Source organism: Dermacentor silvarum, chromosome 5 (genome assembly GCF_013339745.2).
Source record: "Dermacentor silvarum isolate Dsil-2018 chromosome 5, BIME_Dsil_1.4, whole genome shotgun sequence".
Taxonomy (NCBI): Eukaryota; Metazoa; Arthropoda; class Arachnida; order Ixodida; family Ixodidae; genus Dermacentor; species Dermacentor silvarum.
This window is the reverse complement of record NC_051158.1, coordinates 17,450,181-17,473,091: the sequence shown is the minus strand read 5'-3', so window position 1 is coordinate 17,473,091 and position 22,911 is coordinate 17,450,181. Positions and strand designations below refer to the sequence as shown.

General features: G+C 44.3%; 1 protein-coding gene across 3 annotated transcripts in view; it reads left to right on the top strand.

Annotated features, from left to right (window-relative positions):
* The first annotated feature begins 281 nt into the window (after positions 1 to 281).
* Positions 282 to 22,911, top strand: part of LOC119452966 (transmembrane channel-like protein 7) — an 85,028-nt gene continuing 62,398 nt past the window's right edge. Inside the window, exons 1-4 of one of the 3 annotated variants that reach the window (XM_037714930.2) lie at positions 282 to 397; positions 15,792 to 16,006; positions 16,869 to 17,009; positions 17,479 to 17,582. In XM_037714930.2, coding sequence (XP_037570858.1) covers positions 15,998 to 16,006; positions 16,869 to 17,009; positions 17,479 to 17,582 — 254 coding nt within the window. In that variant the 5' untranslated portion in view covers positions 282 to 397; positions 15,792 to 15,997. Of the gene's footprint in view, positions 398 to 2,044; positions 2,379 to 13,735; positions 13,934 to 15,791; positions 16,007 to 16,868; positions 17,010 to 17,478; positions 17,583 to 22,911 lie in introns of those variants that run through there. The other 2 variants (XM_037714929.2, XM_049667448.1) reach the window with 2 other exon arrangements.

The following is a 22,911-nucleotide window of genomic DNA, read 5'->3' as shown; positions in this document are numbered from 1 at the left end:
AACGTGAACCCGCCTCGGTGAACGCGCGGTACCCGGTACGTGTGTGCCGCTGTTGCGCCGTCTGCTGCCGCTGCAGTTATAATGTGCCATCTTCCCACTCGCATACCGGGACGCGGGCCAAGACTCCGCGTGGCCCTTGACAAGACCCGCCGCCGTACGCGCTTTGTTTGTTTGTTTGTCGCCATTCGGTCTCGTCAGTCTGACGTATACTCCGGTGCCAATTCGGGCGGTGCGAGGTCACGCCTGTCCCACATGAGACCTGGGGTCGCGTCTGCTGAGCCGCGCTCTCAGACACGCCTGGGCTTTGCGTATGCATCGTGGGACGTGACTTGTATACGAGCTGCCAGCATGACTATAGTGTCATACGTATACGTACCCAGGAGCTGATGCGCTCGAGGTGAGGATCTTTTGCGCATACTTCTGAAGAATCAAGCTATTTGCAACGTAGGCCGCAATCATATATACTATATACATGTATAGCGCATGTGGTTATATATCCACATCCATGGCTGTGCGTTGCTTTTCGATGTAGATTTCGTAGAAATCGTAACAGAGCAAGAAACGCAGAGGGGACACGAGAACAGACACCACACGTACAAGTAGTGTCTTTCTCGTTTCCGTTTTTATTACACTGTCCCACGCCTTCTAAGATGATCTAACTATATATAGAACAACGTCAAACCCTTTTGTAGATTTGATAGCCGGCTCGTCTCCATGGATGCGAGCACTGCGAGGTAATTCGTTGCCGCTTTATATCGCGCGCTTCCGTGACGATTAATTGACAAGATTTCTTGGGTGTTTATTTCTCCAATACTCTTTATCAAGAGCATGTCTGCGCGAGATATGGATCGCGAAAAATATAAAGACTAGCGTTATATAACGCTAATTTGGAAGTGAAAACATTGTTCTGTAGGTACTAATAAAATTATTTACTATTTCCGTTAAAATTATTCGTTCCCTATTCCGTTTAATTATTCGTTCCCTAATTACCCGGCCGCCGCAGTTTGCCAAATGGCCATGGCATTGCGCGCTGCTGAGCTCGATGTCGTGAGATCGATCTCGACCGTGGAGGCTGCATGCATTCTGATGGGGGCGGAATGCAAAACACTCCTGTAATATGTGCATTGGGTGCCGGTCAAAGAACCCCAGATGGTCAAATTTATTCCGAGATTCACACTACACGGCGTGCCTCGTAATCAGATCACTGCATGGTTTGGCCCGTAAAACCCCAGAACTTGAGTTTTGTGCCGAGGTCCAGTTTTCTTGCATGTATATACGAGACTGATTGAGATCACTTTGTTTCCTCCAAAAGCAAGCAGATCATTATTTTCCATTTTCGGTGGGGACAGTTAAGAGGACACTCCATCGCGTATGTAGGAGAAATATTGGGGGGATTCGAGAGGGGGGGGGATCGGCGTTAGCACCTTCCGAAAAAGCATACGGATAATTTGCATTTGACATCCATGCTTTGGTGCCGTGAATTAAACTTGACAACCTCTACTTTATTCCGTGTGCTTCAGCTCGTGTGTAGCAAACATGTACCGGTTGTCTGAGGACAAGCGCATAGTGCCAAACGCATATGCGACATTACGCCAAAAACGCCTTTGCAACGGAACGCCAGTGCAAAATTAGCGCAAATTCAGGAATGTGATGCAACATGTTGTAATTTGGAGATGAATTATGAAAGGATAATACTTGCGTAACACTTCCCGACCTGTGTAATTACCACGAGTGAGCCGTTCCGATATTCAATTTTCCCTCCTTCCGATGATGTAGTACGTACGTCATGCAACGCTTTGACTTTTTGACAGCGTTTTCGTTCGGGCGTGGTGAGAGTAGGGGTATTGGGGTGCTGCAGCAAAACGTCCGGATAAAGTAAATTATTTACCTATTGCTACCTGTTGGTGAAATTTTGAGTGAACGAACCACAGGTTTAGTCGTGAGGGCCATTTTCATGAATGTTTTCCTTGATATATTAAAGTTTTGCGCTGACATAACAGAAATATTTGCTTGTGTTGGTGAATGCCGGCTGACGTTGCTCTAGCATGTGTAGAGATTGGGGACGGGTCATCGGCCATCATCCATCATCCTGAAAACTTTTCTGCTGTCGCGGAACAAACTTCACGTGTCGAAAGTGAGAAGCGTGACGTAATCGTCGCGTAGTGCTTTTATTCGGCCAGACTATTGATGTCCGACGCCCAAAACTACCAGACAAAGGATATGCTGAAATGACACCGACGCAGTCGTTCGAGAACAAACTTTTTCGCTTTCTGCTGACTCGCACTGCTGAACCTTTGGTAACCTTGGCGTAACAATGTCGGAGGAACTTGGGGAGCGTTATGCACACGGCGACGACGACGATGACTCGGATATGTCAGGTGAGAAAAGCAGCATTGTGATGTTCATCATGGCTAGTGTATGCGCTCTTCCTTTCGCACCTGTTGCTTGGTTTCGCACTGCCAACGAACGGGCTGACATGCAACACTTGCTTCGCCCTTTCCATGCACGCGAATTTCCACTGTGAGCGCACCTTGACGTGCGCTTTTTAATATATGCGAGGAATGTTTTCATGATATGGCGTTTCTATTTTTAAGAATCTGGAAATCACAGCGTTGATGCAGAAGCAGGAAAGTTCTGACAACTACAGCTGTAAATACGTCACCAAAGACAAACGCTGCGTGCACGTAACGTCATAGAATCCGTATGCATGGCTGTATTAATAAACCATTAACAAAACTCCACTGCGCTTCTGTAGATAAATTAGCAACTGCTACTTCTGAGTTAGCAGTTGTGGTTCAGTGAAAGGGGGGGGGGGGGGGGGGGGGCAGAGTTGCGGTTAAGTACGCCAGTGCGAACCATTTGCATGAAAGGGAGCACCTGAATTTGCACTCCACTCGAAATATAATAATTAAATGGTCCACTGAATCAGATGTTCAGCGGGAAAGGTGCAATATATCCCAACTGAATTAAGGGTGGCACAGTCCAAATGTATCTGCGCATATATGCTCAGGAATGGCATCGCTACCCGTCAAACTTATCTGCGCAAGTTCAGTTCATATCAAAACGTCATTGCTCCTTCATTGAATGCTGTTTCCTGTCATACTGCTCGCAGCTAGGTGTACATAGAATACTGATTTTAAAGTAGGCATCTTGTTTCATATATGGCAAATACTAACGAGAACCTTGATCATGCCATCATCATATTCAGCATCTGTGAGATGAACAACATCATGGCAAACATTTTTTGTGCCACAAGGAATTTATCTTGCACTGTATACGTTATTCCACCATAAAACCTTGCAGGACCTTTCATGAGCATAACTGCAGTATAGAAAAAAATTGTGCCTTATTGTGCTATAAATGATGAAGACCTGTATGAAGAACTTATGACGACACAAAATGATCTTATACTGCTATACTGCTAGGAGGTGATCTTAATGTTCCGGACGTACTCTGGAATCGTGAAGAACCCACATTTTTCACGCACTCAGCATTGCACGACGCCCTGGGAAGCTTCGTTAATGGCTTAAACTTATCTCAGCATGTGTTAGAGCCGACAAGGGTGTGCTCAGGCTCATCCAGCGTTCTGGATCTTCTATTCACGAATGAATCCACCATTGTAAAGGATACTACATGTGTGCCTGGCATAAGCGACCACAAAATAGTTATATCTTCTTTCAAGTATCCGCATTGGCATAAATGTAAGCAGTCTCAAAGAAAAGTGTATTTCTACAATCAAGGCAATTACGGCGCAATCCGAGATGAGCTAGACCTTTTTTACTCCACGCTTGACGCAAAATGGAGTCGCCATGACGTCAGCGATGCATGGTTGCTCCTGAAATCTAAAGTCCTAACTTTGATTGAGCAACACGTCCCATCGAAAATACTTAGCTCTAAGAGACGAAGGGATAAACCATGGATGACGCATGAAATTCACAACATTATTAATAAAACGCGCCGCTTATTCGTTCGCTTTTGCAAGGTCAAATCAGTTGCCATTCTAGATAAAATTTCTGGACTTCAGTATTCTTTCATGAGCAAAATTCGTCAAGCCAAAAGACTTTTTTTGAGGGTATGGAAGAGTGCATGAAAAGTAACAGCAAATCAATTTGGAAATTTATTCAGAGTAATCATAAACAGGATATAGGTATACCGCATCTTCTCACGATGGACGGAACTATTACGGACAATGAACACAAAGCTAGTCGTCCTAAATAATTACTTCAAATCAGTGTTTCGGGCAGACTCGCCCAGAGATAATGCAGTTTTGCCAGATGTTAACCAAGTAATGCAACCGATGGACGCAATTTCGCTCTCTGAAGAAGGAATCTTCCACCTCCTGAGCGCTATAAAGCCCAGCAAAGCAAACGGGCCAGACATGATACCTAACCGCGTTTTGAAGCAATGTGCACGCCCCATGAGTCGCCTTCTCCATCGTCTGTTCACACTTTCGCTGAAAATGGGAACAGTTCCAGACGAATAGAAAGTTGCAAACGTTGTACCGGTTCATAAAGAAGGATCTAAAAATAATGTTGAACATTACCGCCCAATTTCTCTGTTATGCGAAGCATCAAAAATATTGGAGCATATTTTGTATAGCAACATAGCTAAACATCTCGGTGAGCACAGCTATTTTTTCCAGAACCAGCATGGATTTCGCCAGGGCTTCTCCTGTGAGACACAACTGGTTGAATTCCATTTCGACCTTGTGTCTGCGATTGATAAAGGATTCGTGGTGGATTGCGTGTTCTTAGACTTCAGAAAAGCGTTCGACCAAGTCAGTCATCGTTGCTTATCGTACAAGCTAGCCCACCTTGGTCTTCCTGAAAATGTGTTTAAATGGCTGGAAAGCTACCTTTCTTCTCGTAGTCAGCTTACCAATGTCAACGGTTCGAAATCATCATCAGTTCCTGTCACGTCTGGCGTACCGCAAGGATCAGTGTTAGGCCCCTTGATGTTCTTAATCTTCATCAATGACATATCAAAAGGAATCACTTCGAAAATACAGTTATATGTAGATGACTGCGTTGTTTATCTCTCAATTGACACTCCAGCTGATATCGAAATTCTTCAATCTGATCTGAATAAAATTTCTGAATGGTGTAGTACCTGGCGCATGGCTCTAAACACAACGAAATGCAGTTGCATTCGTTTATCGAGGAAAAAGCTAGACTTGCCAAACTCCTATGTTATCAACAATGTCAGTTTACCGCATGTAAAGGAGGCCAAGTACCTTAGTGCATACTTTACGGATACCCTTTCATGGAATGAACACATAATAAAAACCGCAAATAAAGCCAACAGAACCCTTGCATTTTTGGCTCGCGCTTTCCATGCGTGCCCTGAAGGCGTGAAAAAGGTCCTGTACACGTCATCAGGCGCGGATCCAGGGGGGATGTCCGGATGTCCTGACCCCCCCCTCAGATTTCTGCATCGGCCCCTCGCTGACAGGGGGATGGCCCTGTTGAAAAAATATGGCCACCAGCATTCTTCAAAATTATTTTTCGCGAGTACCAGTGGTAAAGCTAGCTCGCTCACAAGCCTAGTTGTATTCCGTAGGGGTGTGGTGTTGCGAAGTTGCCGTAGTTATTTTTTCTCATGCACACCTTGGACCTCCTGGCGCCGGCCGTGCCTTACTCGTCCCGTCGGTGGCGTCGAATGAACGAGGGGACGTCCTTTTTGCCAAGCACGCCGATGTCCGCGCGAGCGCCTTCGCGCCTGATCAACTTAGTTCCCCATTGGGGTATCATCGGTTTCCTCATTGGCTGTCATCGGTTCCGCGACCAACCTGCTTAATGAAAGAGATCTCTCGCTGAAGTGTTCATATATAAATAATAACAACTAACAGCTAAACTAAGAACTACGCATAGGCAACTTTTTTTAACTGTAGCACTCATTGTGATCACAGTTACACGTTGACAATATCCAGTACGAGCACAGTACCGTTCGTACGCTACAAGTTTTTCATTGTAATTTCGCAGTTGTATTGTCGTACATTAAGCATAGGAGGTTCAAAGCCGCCGGATCCGTTTATCTGAGTGGCCGTTCTCGCGGAGCGGGGCGAAGCCTCGAGCAGCGGCTGCCAAGTGGGGGAGCGTGACGTCAGCGGCCAACGCCAGCGCGCGAGCATAGAGAAAGGAATTGCGCGGGCATAGGATGGCGTCGCGTGGTTAAGAAACGGGAGCAGATGCGCGCCTTGTGTAAAAGGATGACGTCGCGTGGGAGACAAAACATCAAGACGCTGGCTCGCGCTCACGGCTACTACGCCACATCGTTCTTCTTGTAGGTGGCGTCGTGAGTCTTCATACGCGGTGGTTCGCATATCGTAAACAAACAGCGTAGTGGTTGCCGCGTTGGAGTGGAGCGTTACTCCAAAGCAACCGAAGGTGCCTCAGCCGAACACAAAGAATCTTCTTAAGGAAATCAAGGTGTCCCAACAGAACTCCAAAGATGGACCCGTGCTTACACGTTTATAACGAACCTGCGACAGATCATCCCAAATTTTATTTTAAGAAACAATACAGGCTAGATGTACCGGGTGTTCAAAATTAAGCTTTATGGTTTTCTTAAAATGAGGCACTGGGAGGCACGTGAAAACCACCTCCGCAAATAAGTTATGTGGCCAGGGGGACACAAAGTGAGATGATAATTATCGCTAGTCAGCAGCCGAATTGACTAAAATTGAATAATTAACTTTTTATTGACTGCAGTAAGTCTGTATGTTTGTATTCAAAAGTTAGAGGCAGTCGTGTTTCTACACAGTTTCACTTGGAACAATCCTTCTAGCGTGTCTATGCTCCGAGATAACCAACTACAAATTTTAATTGTTGTTTGCATGATTATGCATGCAAGAAAGTGAGGATCGGCGCAAAGCTCCTCCCTGATGTGCTGCGGCTGTTGGGTGCGGCGCTTAGTCTGACAACGCGGCGGAGGCATTGGCAAAGATAATAACTGTCCCCCTTCCCCTCACGGCTGGCGAAATAAAAAAAAAAAATCGAAGAACCCATAACCGCTGTCGTAACACGCGACCGCGCAGCCTGTAAAGATGGCGGCAGCTGCCATGCCGAGATAATGGCGCGCGCGGAGAAGCCGGAGGGCAGTGCGCGTGCGTAATGGTGACTAGACGACCGGGCATGGTCCTTGCCTGGGCTACGCAAATAAAGTCACTGCTGATTTCCAAGTATTATAAGTTTTATTGAAATCAAAAGCAACAACTGTACCATCAAGATCAGAAACCTTTTTAGCGATGCTAACGAATATTTCATGCTGCCGCTTTAAGTTTGGTGTTGTCATGCACAAATCTCATGACAACACTTCACCCATCAAAATGTCAATGCCCTAAAAATGTTCAAAATGCCCCCCTTCCACAGCAATGCAAAGCATAAACTGCTCTTGCGTCGACTCGATAACTCTGCGAAGTACGACACTTTAAATTTGGAGTCGGATATCTCGGAGCACGAACACGCTAGAATAATTCTTCCCGACTGATACTGTGTAGACACACGACTGCCTCTAAGTTTTCAATACAAACATACCCACTTACTGCAGTCGACAAAAATAATTGTTCAATTTTAGGTAATTGGGCTGCTCACAGCGATAATTATCATCTCACTTTGTGCCCCCTGGCCACATAACTTATTTGCACAGGTGGTCTTCGCGTGCCTCCCAGTGCCTAATTTTAAGAAAAGCATCAAGCTTAGTTTTGAACACCCTGTATTATCAGGCACAGCCGCCAAGCACATGGCTGTATTGGATAATGTCATTTTCCTATAAGCACGGAGAAACCAATACCTGGCTTCGCTATAGGGCTTCATCTTTCTGGGGTTTTACGTGCCAAAGCCAGTTCTGATTATGAGGCACGCCGTAGTGGAAGGCTCCGGATTAATTTTGACCACCTGGGGTTCTTTAACGTGCACTACAACATAAGCACACGGGCGTTATTGCATTTCGCCTGCATTGAAATGCAGCCGCCGCGGCCGGGATTCGATCCCGCGATCTCGTGCTCAGCATCGCAACGCCTGAGCTGACTGAGCCACCACGGCGGGCTACAGGTGTTGCTCTAGCCGTATAAAATGCGGGTTTATCGTGAGCAGAAACAGTGAATTTCGGTATATGAGAGAGGCTACTATCATCATCATCATCATCATTGACAAAAGCTGACCCCCCCCTCAGAAAAAACCTGGATCCGCCCCTGCACGTCATACGTTCGTCCTATTCTCGACTATGCGAGTGTACTCTGGGATCAGCCAGGTACATTGTCGGTGACTATCGCCGCACAAGTAGCGTCACCGCTAAGAAGACCAGATTACAACTGCAGACTTTGAGCGTTCTTAGACGGTATCGTAGGCTGAAGTTCTTCCATAATATTTTCCATGGGCGGCTCTGGCATAGATAAAACGAGCTACATGCTCGCATCACATTACATTTCGAATCGCCGCGACCATGCTTGTAAAGTTCGGGAGACAACTTCCGGAGGCAATTTGCTGAAGTATTCATTTTTTCGACGAACGGCATCTGAGTGGAACAGGCTTCCTGAAAACGTTGTAAGCATCGCATCTAATTCTCAGTTTTATAAGTGTGTTCAAGTTCTATAGCGCTGCTTTTACCTGATCTTGTACTTGTTTTGTTTTCTGTACTGTACTTCTGTACTTATTTTGTTTTATACAGGTATCATACCTAGGTACTAGCGATCTATTGCCTTTGTTTACCTGCTTGTAAAGCCTTGTTTCGCTGGTGTGACACTGTGTTTTGTGTTTGCATCCACAAATGTATAAATATGTCTATATCCCCCCCCTCCCCCGCTGTAATGCTCTTGGAGCGAATGCGGGTTTTTGGAATAAATAAATAAATAAATAAATAAATAAATAAATAAATAAATAAATAAATAAAAATCTCTTGGTTGGTGGGGCAGTATGCATGTAAATTTGTTTTGTTCCCCGGGCACATACTATCAGCAACTGACATGTGTAGCCAAAAGGGATCACAAAAAAATTCATGCAGAAACTCCACTGCAGGGTGTTGTCTAAGTATGCGTTAGCATGCGACTTGCTCATCTCCACGAAGCACGGTGTCATTATCAATCTTGTCAAACTTGATCTGACCAGCATTAACGCTTATCAAGCTTTATCAGTAGTTATCAACCTTATCGGACTACATCCGACCCTTATCACCCCTCGTCCGGTGTTATTACCCTTATTGGACTTAATCGGACCCTTATCAAATCTTATCGGTTGTTATCAACCTGCTAAGGTGGATGTCCAGCGAAGCTGTTGCAAAACCACCACTACAATTGTTAAAGGGGGGTATGCAATGCTTTATTTATGTTTCGAATGCTTGTTTTGAGCTTGTTCCTTATTGAAACGTATGCTGTGCTGTGTGTTGTGTGGGTGATTTCAATGAATGGTATGCACTGTTTGCTTCACTTTGCTGAGCGCTTGTAGCCTCAGCCTTTCAGGAGTATGAGCCATTGCATTTTTTGCTTGCTTACTTAAAGATGCTCATGAATACACGCAAAATGCCTCGAGCGGCCAGTTGCACGGCAATTTTGCGTGTATTTGCAGGCTTATTTAGCGCTTGGAAGAACACTTTTATGTAGCATATATTGTGCAACAGAAAGCTGTATTGGGAGCTTTTTATGTTGCTCTATAATTTTTCTTATTGACACTTTTCATCTAAATATAACAATTGAGAAGTTGAATAATTGATTAAGGCTAATTATATAATTAGGCGGAATGCAAAAAATAATCATAGTATCTCCAAGTGATACCCGCCGCGGTGACTCAGTGGCTAAGGCGTTCCGCTGCCGAGCACGAGGTTGCGGGCTCGAATCCCGGTCGCGGCGGCCGCATTTCGATAAAGGCGAAATGCAAAAACGGCCCTGTGCTTGCGTTGTAGTGCACGTTAACAAACTCCAGGTGGTCAGAATTAATCCGGAGCGTTCCGCTACGGTGTGCCTCATAATCAGAACTGGTTTTGGCTTGTAAAACCCCAGAAAAGAAGAAGAAAGAAGGATCTCCAAGCGACGGCAAAAAAACATTACCTTGGTTCTGTCCAGCTACATAGCATTTGCATATTTTTTATGTTTGACCCAAGTTAAGTGAAACACCCTTGTGGGAATTTCTGGCTATCTGCAATGATGGCAACTGTTCATGAGCACCCCAAATGGCCCTACTGCATATTACGCTAGTAAGATGGGTGTGCCACAGGGGCTTGTTCTCAGCTCTCTTTTGTTGCATCTTACCTTTATCCACCCGAAGAAAAAGTTGCTACATGGTGTTCACATCATGATCTGTGAAGACATCTACACTTGGAGCATGTCACATTCACGTTGCACCACTCAGCAATGGTTACAGAAAGCATAGGCCAACACCTCTGTCGATTAGCACGCAGAGGTCTGCAATTATCCCCAGAAAAGAGATGCCATTGCTTTTACACAGAAGCACATTAGAAGATACTCCTTGATACTTAGTGGCTGCGCTCTTCCATACGTTGCAGTGGTGACTGACAAAGGCCTGTCTTGGTCATAGCAGGCAAACAAGCTTTGTGTGCGCATCTTTTGCAATATTGCGAGTGTTACAATTCATGGCTGGGCCACATTGTGGCAGCAATTGGTGCTTAATGGTGCCTCTACATTAAGTTTGCAAGGACCGTGTTCTACGCTACAGTCGATCAGCGCTGCAGTAAATATTGTTCACCAGCAAAGAAAAACTCGAGGCAGCACGTGACAATTCTCTAAGCATATGTCTTGGCCTGCCAAAAGGATTTCCTGCTCTAGAATGTTCATGGAAGCAGGGTGTCTGCTTTTTGACATCTTAAAGAAGTATTGACACTTTTTCAAGTTATAGAAATGCATGCTTCTCACAAGCAAATGGATGGCACTTTGCAAGTGGCAAGTGTGAAGGTGTTGGAACATTTCTAAAATATTTAAATTTTATACTAAAGTTGATTTGGAAATGCCCGACCTTTCACATTTTATGGCATCGTGACACGGATCTCAATTTGCTGAAATCATATAACAACAAGACCAGGTATGATGACATCACTAAAAAAAAAAAAAGTTAATGAGTGCTGTGCATGTTTCTGCTAGCTGTGCTCATGTGTGGCAGCCACAGCCATTGCAGGACTGAAGCATGCCAGCGTATCATGATGTCATGGTGCATCCACCATCTGTGTATCGAAACCGAAACTGGTTCGTGGAAACAAGTATAATAATAAATTATTTAAGGTGCTCTGATGCTTGTCATTTTGTTGCTTTTTTTAATTTTAGAGGGTTTGGACCTTTATTTTAACGCAAACGAATATGTGCATCCATTTTCAACATGTCTACGATTAGGAAGCATTTTTTTCAGATTCATAGCTAAAACTTCATTAAGTCCGGCTTTGGGCAGGGTATCCGAGGAATCTGCCTCCATTCCTGCTTAGGTGCAACAGCTCATGCCTTTGAATTTCCCTTCTTGGGCATTTTCATTGCTACAAGTCGGCCTACATATTCCTGGTATCAGTACGAAGAAAACTATGCCTCAAGCTAGAATTATACCAATCACCCTGGGCCACATCAAGGAATATTTAGATTTGACCAATATCTTCATTGATAAGTCTTGCTCAGAGATCATTGTGTGGTTTGTACATATTGTCTACTGGTCAGCACTTCTCTTACTATCTTGAACTGTTAACATCACGCACATCAGCTGAACTTTATGGTATGAAAGAAGCCATTGTTTACATTCTTTAAGCAAATACCAGGACAATGAGTCGTCTTCACATACTTTGAATTGAATTCTGGGGTTTTATGTGCCAAAACCATGATTTGATTATGAAGCACGCCATAGTGGGGGACTTCGGATTAGTTTTGACCACCAGGGGATCTTTAATGTTCCCCCACTGGTTGGGACACAGGTGTTCTTGCATTGCACCTCCATCGAAATGCGGCCGCGGCGGCCAGGATTCGATCCCGCTGCCTCGTGCTTAGCAGTGCAACACCATCTTCACATACTCAAAATCGGTCCTGCAGAACATGTGTAGTATTAACAAGGTTCATAACCATCATCCAGTGACCCGAGGTGTTGGTTACATTCAGCATATTCAGCATTCAGCATTCAGCACTGGCCACTTTTGCTTGCTACACTGTCATATCTAGATGGATTGCTGGACACAGCAGCACATGTGGAAATATAAAACGAAATATAGTTGCCTGCAGAGGTCCATATTTAAGAAATTTCTGGTGAATATATTTTATGAAATCTCTATGCATTGACAATGTGGAAACGAATTTCCTGTGGAGACTACCTTTTCCTCATTGGTCACTTTCTCCACTTGATTAATCTCGCCTTAAATTCAAGATTTCAGCATAAGCTTTCTTGTCAGCTTAAAATTGAATCATCAGCTTCATCCGAATGTATCATTCACATTTTAGAGTGACCATCAATACTTATTGTCATAATTGTGGTGCGTTAGGAACCGTGGAACACATTTTGTTAGAATGTCTAGCTTACACAAATAAAAGACCTGTTTATTTTAGTAGGAGTGGCTCTGGCACCCAAGAACTACTGCAGATGGGAAGCATACAATCCTCTGTCTTCTTCTTCAAAGCAGCGTCAAACTTTGTAATTTTTTGTCATCAAGACATTGCCTTAATTGACAAGCTCTAGCACATCAACATCAGCACAATCACCTTTGTCTCACATGTACATACCACATTTATATATTTTCTTATATATAAATTTATATATATATAAATTTCTTTCTGCCCGTAACTCCTTTCCCTATGAAGAGTAGCATGTAGGCAGCTACATGCTGTCAGAACAATATACAGGGTGTCCCAGCTATCATGTACCTAGATTTTAAAATATGCAAATGCTACGTAGCTGGACAGAGCCAAGATAATGTTGTTTGCCGTTGCTTGGAGATACTCAGAGTATTTTTTGCATTCCACCTAATTACATAAATAGTCTTAAATAATTAATGAACTTTTCAAATATTGTAATTAGATGAAAAGTGTCAATGAGAAAATTGTAGAACAACATGAAAAAGTCGAAATACAGCTTTCTGTTGCTCAATACGTGCTACATAAAAGTGTTTTTCCGAGCGTGAAAGAAACCCGCGAATACACGCAAAATTGCTGTGTGACTAGCCACTCGGGGCGCTTTGCAGGTATTCGCGGGTTTCCTTCACGCTCGGAAAAAGCACTTTTATGTAGCACGTATTGAGCAACAGAAAGCTGTATCGGGACTTTTTCATGTTGCTCTACAATTTTCTCATTGACTTTTAATGACACAATTATTAATTAAAACTAATTATGTGATTAGGCAGAATGGAAGAAATACTCTGAGTATCTCCAAGCAACGGCAAACAACATTACCTTGGTTCTGTCCAGCTACATGGCGCTTGTATATTTTTAAATCTTGGTACATGATAGTTATTTGAATATTAGTTAACTGAAGGTAAAGTGAATTTAACTTGCACATTTTAATGTGCTCAGCTTTCTTACAGTCATGAAGAGCAACAATTTGTTAATATGTTTAATGCATGGTCCAAAGCTGCTTAAGACTACCATCAAAAGTTTTCTTTTAATGTAGTTTTAGCTGGCTGGCGTGACGCTGATTTCGTACAAACTGAGTTGTCATGGCGCTGCTGCCATGGAGCTTTCAAAAATGACACATGAGCCATTGTTGTGTCAAGACAAGCCAGTGGGAAGCGTACCTTGTTGTCGGAGAAAGGCATAGTTCCACATGGTAGAATGAACGAAAACACTTTTTTTTTTTTTGTTGCCTTGGATTGCTCACTTGCACGTTGAATTACTTTTTTAAGCTACATTGTGTTGTCGCTTGCTGTGGCTCAGCATGCTTTGTTGGCCTATTTTGAAAGCTTTTGTTCCTCACAAGTTCAGCCAGATGCTATTGGAGGTTTCTCGTTATAGACTTGCTTTGCTGCACAGGTCAGTAAACACTAATCAAGCACATTCTTGCATTAAGCTATCCTTCCTCTGAATCCCAGTTTAAAAAATGTGACTAAGCAAAGTTAGTCCTTGCTTTACATCATGGTATCACCAAAGCAGTGGATTCCTCTAGACCCAGGATTATTGTTAAGCCATATTCTGGTGTTCTAGAAAGTATAGTTGGTTCAGTATCCAGCAAGTAAAACTCTTGCAATCACGATTTTGGCCAATTTTACAGCCAAAGTGTATTTTGCCAAGTAGCTCAAAGAACGCAGTAATTTAACTTTAAATTTGTCAATGTCCTTATAATTTATCTTTCATTGTGCCTACACTTGCAAATATTTATGACCTCTTTTAGCATACAAATAATTTTGACAATTATGCAACTCTTATGTGAAACCGCTACATTTTACCTTATTAGGGTGCAATTCTTTGTGAAATGCGTAGTTTTGTGGAGTAATTCATTAGTTTGTTGCTCACACATGTTTTAATAAAGAAATATTTCAGAAAGGTGAACAAGTAGATTGCATGTTCTTGTTATCACATAAACAATGTTTAGCAATCCAGAGCCACCACAAGAAATGCAGATGATTAAATATGCATTTCTCTGATATCCTTTCTGATGTCACATTGTTTTGCAGGAAACTGTTTAATTGGCAATATGTTATACATGCTGTCTGGCAGAATCTTTTTTCGGCCTACATGTCCTTTCAGCACGGTTGACTTGTTTGCCTATTCAGTTAGTGGTTTGGGATTTCAAGCACCATAATTATGCTGTATTGCATGGAAGAAGCTGATTAATTGCTTTGGTTGGAAGGAAAACCACATTTTGACCATATTGAAGGTAAGTTTTATCAGGCTCGCTTTACCTGAAATGCCGAATGTGCTATGCCTAGTAGCCACAGCAGAAATCTTATTCAGCCTGTGTCTTCACTCAAGTGGCTGTCTGCCTGAAAAGCTGCAGACAGCTTGATGATATATAGGTAGCTGTTACAAGGCAGAGGCAGCAGTACAATATACGCAACACAGGGCAAACGATACAAACATTTGGTTCACTGTGTAACATACGGTTTACTGTGTAAGAACACATGCTGAAGTGCAAGTTTATATGCACTGTCCATTTGCAGTGAATGCAACTGTAGTTTGACAAAGTTCCAAAGTACAGAGCAAAAGGAGTGGACAGCTATCATTCACATTTTCTCAGTATATACACAGTACTGTTATTGGTATGTGCATTGACCGTGATTTATAGGATAGGTACACATAAATTTTTCAACAAGTTGCTCAAAAATGACATAGTGAAACTGAGGCATGAATGCAACATGATTGATAAAAATAATGAGCCCATAAAGAAGACAGGTGGAGAGAAGCAGATTTCACAATAAACTGCTGGTATTGAGCTTCAGTCAACATATTAATATCCTTATTTGCAGTAATTATAGTGTGTGCAGAAACAGTTTATTTTTCAGTGCATGTCTGAAAGGTGGTTCTTGCATCTCGTGCTTATGGTGATGGTGATATTTTTGTGGTTAACATGGGCACTGGTGTGAACAGTTGCAGAAGAGAAGAGCCCAACCATAGGAAAGGTGCCAGAGCTGATAGAGGTTATTCAGCAAGAGATAATGCCTACATTGCACATGCACAGTTGAGGGAACATGCAAGAGTGTAGAGACAGCAGTCATATGTCAGTCTTGTGTCAAGCAGTAATCAAGTAGTGTTTCCTCATCTGCAATGGTGTTGCACAAGCATTGTTTTGGTGGTCCTGTGGTCTGTTGCTTTCATATTGTTTTTTTCCTTCCAGTGTTTTTAGCTAGGAAGTGTCAGGTGGCTCATGAGTCTCTTTTGCCTTGCCTTGCAGACACCGACCGGGAGGAGGAGCGGGTGCGACTCTGGCAGTACACCCTTGGGCGGCGGTGCAGCAGGACTGACCTTGGCGAGCTCTGCAACACCCTATCACACTGGAGTGGTCACCGTGACTGGGCACGGGCAGTTTGCACCTTGCTGCCATCGCGCCGCCGAAGCACTGCCTATTCTGAGCGGTTCGCTGCTGCAACCTTGCCAGCCATGTCAAGGGTGTGTGCTGCTTCTTTAATGGTGGTGGGGAGCTTAGGTTTGAACCTGGTAAATAGAGTGGGCACGGTGTGTAGAGCATCCAAACACCATCCAAACACATTCTTTTAAACCAAAATACTGTTGCATGGCACATCACAGGGAGCCAATAGATTCAAGCCAAATTTCCTCTGCGGACAGCTCTTATCCTATTAATAACCACCTCTTGACATCACCACTGGTGTCACGACATTTAAATCTGTATTATTAGAGTAGAACCTTTCAGAAGCTTCTCAGGAGCAACATTGCCAGAGTAGACTTAGCACATACAACCATATTGGTTGAGGGTGCATGCTTGTATCCTTCTCAAGTTCATTCCAAGTTGAAGTATTGAGGTGCACAATACAAATTAGCCAGCACCAATATGTTCAGTGAAAAAGTAGTTGATGCCTGCAGGAAAACTTAACTTCCTTGATGACTACTCTTTCATTGAGTGGTTTATAGCGCCACTTATATGTGTATTATGTGTTGCTCAGTGGCTATGGTGTTGGGCTGCTGAGCACGAGGTCACGGTGGCACATTTTGATGGGGGCGAAATGCGAAAACACCCGTGTACTTAGATTTAGTTGCACGTTAAAGAACTCCATGTGGTCCAAATTTCCGGAGTCCCCCACTACGGCGTGCCTCATAATCAGATTGTGGTTTTGGCACGTAAAAACCCCAAATTATGTAATTTTTGTGCCATTGAAAGCTGTGTGCATCTTTTCTTCATTATGCTAAACCGTACCTTCATATGCCATATGTCAAATTTGTAGATTTCATGTGGGAAACATGGAATGGCCTATTATGCTTTCAGGCATCTCATTTTTGAACTTGCGCTGTGCAGGCATCCATTGAAGACCCAGACACGCTCATTGTGCGGCGGCAATTGTCGTCTGCTTCACATCGACGGCGGACTGGCTCCAGCTGCTTAAATCGTGCCCTGAGTATGCGTTCTCCAGGCGGCCTTGATGCCTACGATTCAGTGGTAGGTGACCAGAGGAGATACTTGAGTCATAACTTCAGGTTTTCATTGATTGATGAGTACTTGCTGCTAAGTGCCGTGCGTAGCTGTAGTGATCAGCAGTGACCAAACATGAGGACCCTCAACCTGAATATTCTCAGAATCCTCATGTGCAGTTGTATTGCTCATTCTCTTTTTTTTGTGACAATTGCTTAAGCAAAATAGTCTTCCAAGCAATATATAGGTGAAAGAAATGAAGGACACACCTTAATATAGTATTTATGTTTTTTTTTTGTCTTTTTCTTGGCTGTTGTGTCATTCAACTGCTCCATGTGCATTTGATTGGTTCAGCCAATCTCAGGCTTGGCTTTTTATCCTGTGCATGATAAGGAGAGCCTTGTTCACCTTGCTGGTTCAGTTTACTGTAAAGCTTGAGGCACTGTTGTTCTCCACCTCATTCCTTTTTTAATTAGGAATAAATTTTTCGTTCCAGTTTGACTCGGGACTGGAAGAACCACTGAGTGAAGAAGAGCAAATGGAAATGCGAGCTGCCATTCGGAGCCTCCCTGTGCCACTGGCAATGCGCAGACTCTTTCGGTGAGTGTGGGTGTGGTTGTTCGTGGGCCCAGTGACTTAGATACAGGAAGCAAAGTCATAGACTGAACAAACATTTATCAATGACAGGCGGCGACAATTACTCTTACGACGAGTTAACAAGACACCGAACTATTTCTATAACGGTCCACGCAGTCCACGGCTCACGCGAGTTGTTATAGCGCATGTCTTACTGGCGATACGAAGAGTCTGAGTATCTTCGTGAAGTGGTCACTCACAGTACTTTACGATGTCGGAGGTGAGGGCGCTTGTAGACTTGCAGCGCTGTTTGTATGAAGAACTCGTACAGGCAGCCAGCACATGAGCAGATGATGAACCGCTCGCGCGACAGCACGGCAGGGCCCACACGGTCAGCAACGCGGCACCGTGTCCACGACCCCAGCAGGCGGTTGTGCCGGACCCTTTTACGTGGCTCGCCCGAACATTGCACTATCGACCAAGGCCGTCTGGTACCGCTGGGCTCAAACGCTCGTTCACCGCAGGAACAGCACCGAACCGTTCAGTCTGGTCTGCACCTCGGCTCTGGCCGTAACACATGTTCACTGCAGGACATGCCAGTGTTGTCCCGGCTGGTCTGGTAACACCGGCTCGGTCCGTGTTGTGCCTCAGGTAGAACCCGTACACGCCCTGGCTAGCCTGACAGCGCTAGCTGAGCCGTTTTCGTTCCGAAGGCCCCGAGCTTCCATGCACGTTCGTCACAAGCTCGCGCATTCACTTCTTCTTCGTGGCTTCCGTTGGCTTCTTCCAGTTGGCCATACTAGTTTCTTACTACAGTGGGGCACTGCGATGGCACAGTGGAGGTACAGGGGAAATGTAGCTATCACAGGTAGCTGCTTGTGAATGGTTAAAGGCCAACTGCAACAAAATTTTGCAATCTGTTGGCAGTGTCTTTCAGCAGAATGCATGTTTAGTGCAGGCAACAAGATGATGTATTTTGTGTGATCTTTCCTCACATCTCAGCGACAACGGCATCCTGTGACCATCATTGACCGCGGAAGCCTAGGGTATGCCAGGTGCTTCTAATGAAAGGTGCCATTGCACAAGACTTGTGATATAAGTGCATCTAACCGATCGCCCGAGTGTCACAAGCCTCAGCATTGCAGCACGTGTGCGGCCGATCACTGCAGTTGATCTGGGTACTCTATGGAGGTAATACCTTGGCCGACCATGATGAAGTGACTGGATGAATGACAGCAGTAAACAACAGCAAGCAAATGTTCAAACAAACTTTTTATGGGACTGGTTGTAAAAAAGAAGAAAAAAAAAGTTATTGAAACTACAGTAAAAGCTCGATGATACGAATCTCACGGGGTCACTAAAAGTATTCGTATTAGCCGAAATTCGTATCATCGAAACACAATTAAAACTACTGTCGAATCTCGATAATTCGAACTCGAAGGGGCCCGAAAATTTGTTCGAATTAAAAGGACGTATTTTTGAAGTATTCGTGCACCATAGCACGATGCACGAACGGTGCGAGTCGTGAAATATCGCGGCGCGCAAGCGCATAGCAAGCGCGGGCCACGAAACTGCCCACGCCGGCTAATGGTCGCTTCCCGATAACGACAGAAAACGAAGCTTCAGGGAGCGAGCGGGCGGCGCCGGCAAATGGGTGCGCGCGGAGACCGTCGAAGGTGAGGGAGGAGGGCGGCAGGGAAGCGGATATGGCCGCGTCAACTCCGCCGCTTCGGTGGCTCCCCTCGCCCTCCCTCTCAACTCCCTCGTAGCTCTCTCACCTTCGACTCCGTGCGCGCCCGCCGCCGTGCTGGCGCCAGCTTATTTTAGCCGCCCCCTGAAGTTTCGTTTTCTGCCGTTATCGGGAAGCGAGCGTTTGCGGGCGTGGCAGTTTCGTTGGCCCGACTGTGCCTCCGCCGCTGCTTCCCTCTGCGCTGCTGCCGCAGCGTGCAAGGTCAACATGTGACTAGAAAATAGAGGAGAAGGGTTCACTGCCATTTTATCCGCGTGGCTGAGACGAGACGTCGGCACTAGTGTGTGCTAGAATACGGTTGTCTAGAACACTCTAGTCGGCACGTACACGCTTGTTCCGGCGCGATGCAGAAACGGCGACCTTGCAATTTGAGAGAGGGGGAAATTTCCGCCGCGGGTTCGGGTTCTCTCCCCCCCCCCCCCGTTCCTTCGGGCGCGGCATTGAGGGGTCTCTCCTGAGCTTTTGCTCTATGGCGGTGTCGGAGCAATGCCGGTCGGAGGCGCCGCCGCGTTATTTGGCGCGCTGCTAAGAGCATTGTCGGTACGCGGTATGTTCAAAGTAAGCGTGTTCGAATTAACGAGATTCGACTGTAGCTAAATTAAAGAGTCAGAGGTGAACTCACTCAGGCACATGTACGTAAAAAGCATTTATTTCTTGAAGCGCCACCGCTTCAAACTCTTCGCGCCCAGTCGCGGAGTCCGCGCTGTCCTGCGCCGCGCCTCCGCACCAAAAGAGGAGAGAAAGCGCGTGACTGCGCGCTGTTCTCTTTCGCGGCCGTCGGTGGGGCGGCGTTTATTCGTATCAACCGACGCAGGCTGAAAATCGATTCGTAACAACCGTTCTCTAGCACGTTGCAAAGTAATGGGGCTCGGCCGGGACCACAGAAAAATTCGTATCATCCGGAAATTCGTATTAGCCGTGATCGTATCATCGAGCTTTTACTGTAGTTGTCTCAGACTGCCCAATTACTTGGAAATTCTCGCTGTCCCCTCCATGTCTGCATCTGACAGCTGCGTCACATACTGTGCTGTTTTCTAACTATACAGGGTGTCCCAGCTGAAGTAGCTAATGTTTTAAAAATGACAGAGTGTGCTAGGAGGCTCAAACCAACTCAGTGGTGTTGAGGATTGCTTGTCCTAGTCTGCAGTTTTTGTTTTTTTTGTTTTGCAAAGTCAATTAGTATAAACTAATTGCCTAACTTTTTAAATATTGTTTTCACCAAGGAAGCACCAATACGAAAGTTGTAGATTGCAGAAAGTTGTAGTTGTAGATTGCAGCTGTCACGCCACTCCCTCTGGGTTTGGCGTGACTGCTGCAGCCACTGGGTCGGTTGGTTGGTAGCTCTGCAAATATATATATACAAAGGCTGTATGTGCTCTAAATGGAAGCTCCAGCAATGTGCTTATTAAGCCTTTTATGTTGACCAACATAGTGCCAGTGATGCACCTTTGTTGTGCCTAATAAAAAGTTAATCGCTTCATAAAACCTGTACATATAATGTTTGCTCATAGGTGTGTCTAAGGCCCACGGACCTTTTAATACAATAGCGAATTATATGCAACGGCTTCATTGATTTATTCAATTTTCATAGATTTAGCCATTGGTTATGTGCCAGTGTTACACAGTAGGCATAGAATCTTTTAATGTAGCTAGATATGTTTCGTACTTCTGTGTGCATGCACCTGCCATCACCATGTTTAACTCGACAAACATCATACGTCGTGTTCGTCCTCATGACATCACTGCATAGATACCTTACACTGTGCATGTGCCTGATTAGAGTTTGTTTTTTGACATAGGATGTGAATGATGTAACACATAAATATAAAAATTGCATGTGGGTAATGTTCCAACATTTGCGGTGCATAAACATAAACATTGCACAAGATTACACATTGCATAGGATGAAAGTAAACACCATTGTATGCATCACTCTTAGTTGTATAGCATTTAATTACCCTGAAGGACATATTTTGCCACAAATTAGGGCATACAAAAGGAAGAAGCACAAACGACGCACGGACGGCACTTCCAACTACGTCGTCGATGTTTCTTCCTTTTGTGTGTGTCTTAATTCATGGCAGAGGTATGTCCTTTAGCAAATACCAACTAGGGCAACAAACAGTTCTGTTGAAAAAAATGTTATTACCCGGCGCACGAAAGAAGCTTTGCTTCAGGGTGATTCCACAAGATCGGACGTGCATGTCCGCTTCATATTTTTATTTTGTCTGTTTATTTTTATATGTTTTGTAGGCATATTGAAACTGCATGGAACTGAAAATATCATTCCCAAGAAGCATTCCCAGCAAGCCAAAAACAATACTTGAAGGTGGCGCTGCGGGCGTCGTGCTACTGCTTATTGCAATATTTTCCGACTTCACGGCCGAATTCTATGCAAACTGAAAAAGTTATGTCAAAAACCTTTTCTGCGCGATTTAGTATGCTTAAATATAAATGACTCCATGCATTTTTATGCTGTCTAGAAAAGAAAAAAATATATACAAAAATTCTAAACATGGCCCAAATTAGAAGTTTTAGAACTTTGATGCGCATTTGCGCATTTTATATTTGACAGAAACTTTTATATAGAGTGTCAAATTTGGAATGTTGCCGTTGCAACATTTCCTGCAAAAGATAGTGTTCCTACAAAAAATACAAGATAGGAAAGAAATAGTTAAATAACCAACTTTTTCTGAAACTCATCTTCAAGGAATAATAATTTTAAAAAATCCAGCCCCAATTAAAAAAAAAATAGATGGAAGTCTGCTTATGTCAAGCAAAACATGGGTGCGATATTAGGTTTCCTCATTTGCGTAATTTACAAAATATAATAGGCCAAAGTGCCTGATGTTAAGTGCTCTGGCTTTAGTGACCTGAGGGTTCAATATGGTTAACATTTTCCCTCGAAGAAGGAAAAAAAAGAAAAGAAAGGGGGGAGCTACAGTTGCCATCAATGCAGGAAGGTTGACTGGTTTTTTTTTATTGTGGTGAGAACAGCGAATGGTGTTTTCTACTTTGTTTCCTGGGACGCAATGCAATAGAGAACAAACTCGGCACTACTTGTGACTTGTTGTGCTCGAACAAATTTATTGCGTGTACTTTGCAGTTATTACTTAAAAATGCTTATCACCGTTAGCTGGCTAGCAGCAGTTCCACAACGGGCAGCACATGTCTGCTTGACTGATTCTGAGCACACATCCACACGCGCCATGACTGAATTCAGGGAACACGCAGCACTAACTTCCACTCTACTAACTTCTGCTGACAATGCTCCTTGATGGTTGCAGCAGGCGCATGAAGCAGGGCCACATTTTTGAGGTTGCCACTAAGTTGGGACAGACCATCTTATGCGCCGATTAAATGGAGGTGACGCTTCCAGATCTCAGGTTGTGCAGGGAAGCTTGGTGCTAAAGAGTCCACCAACACCATCGCAGGCATTTTTTCTGTGCCCCATAGCTGGAAATAGCCAGGTTGCAGACGTGTACTTGACATGGCACTGCTGATACAGTTGGTGCTTATTTATAAAATGGTTTGCTGCACCATCACTGACGTAGGTGATGTGACAGCAGATAGGTGCTTTTTCATCTAACATTTTAATCTGAG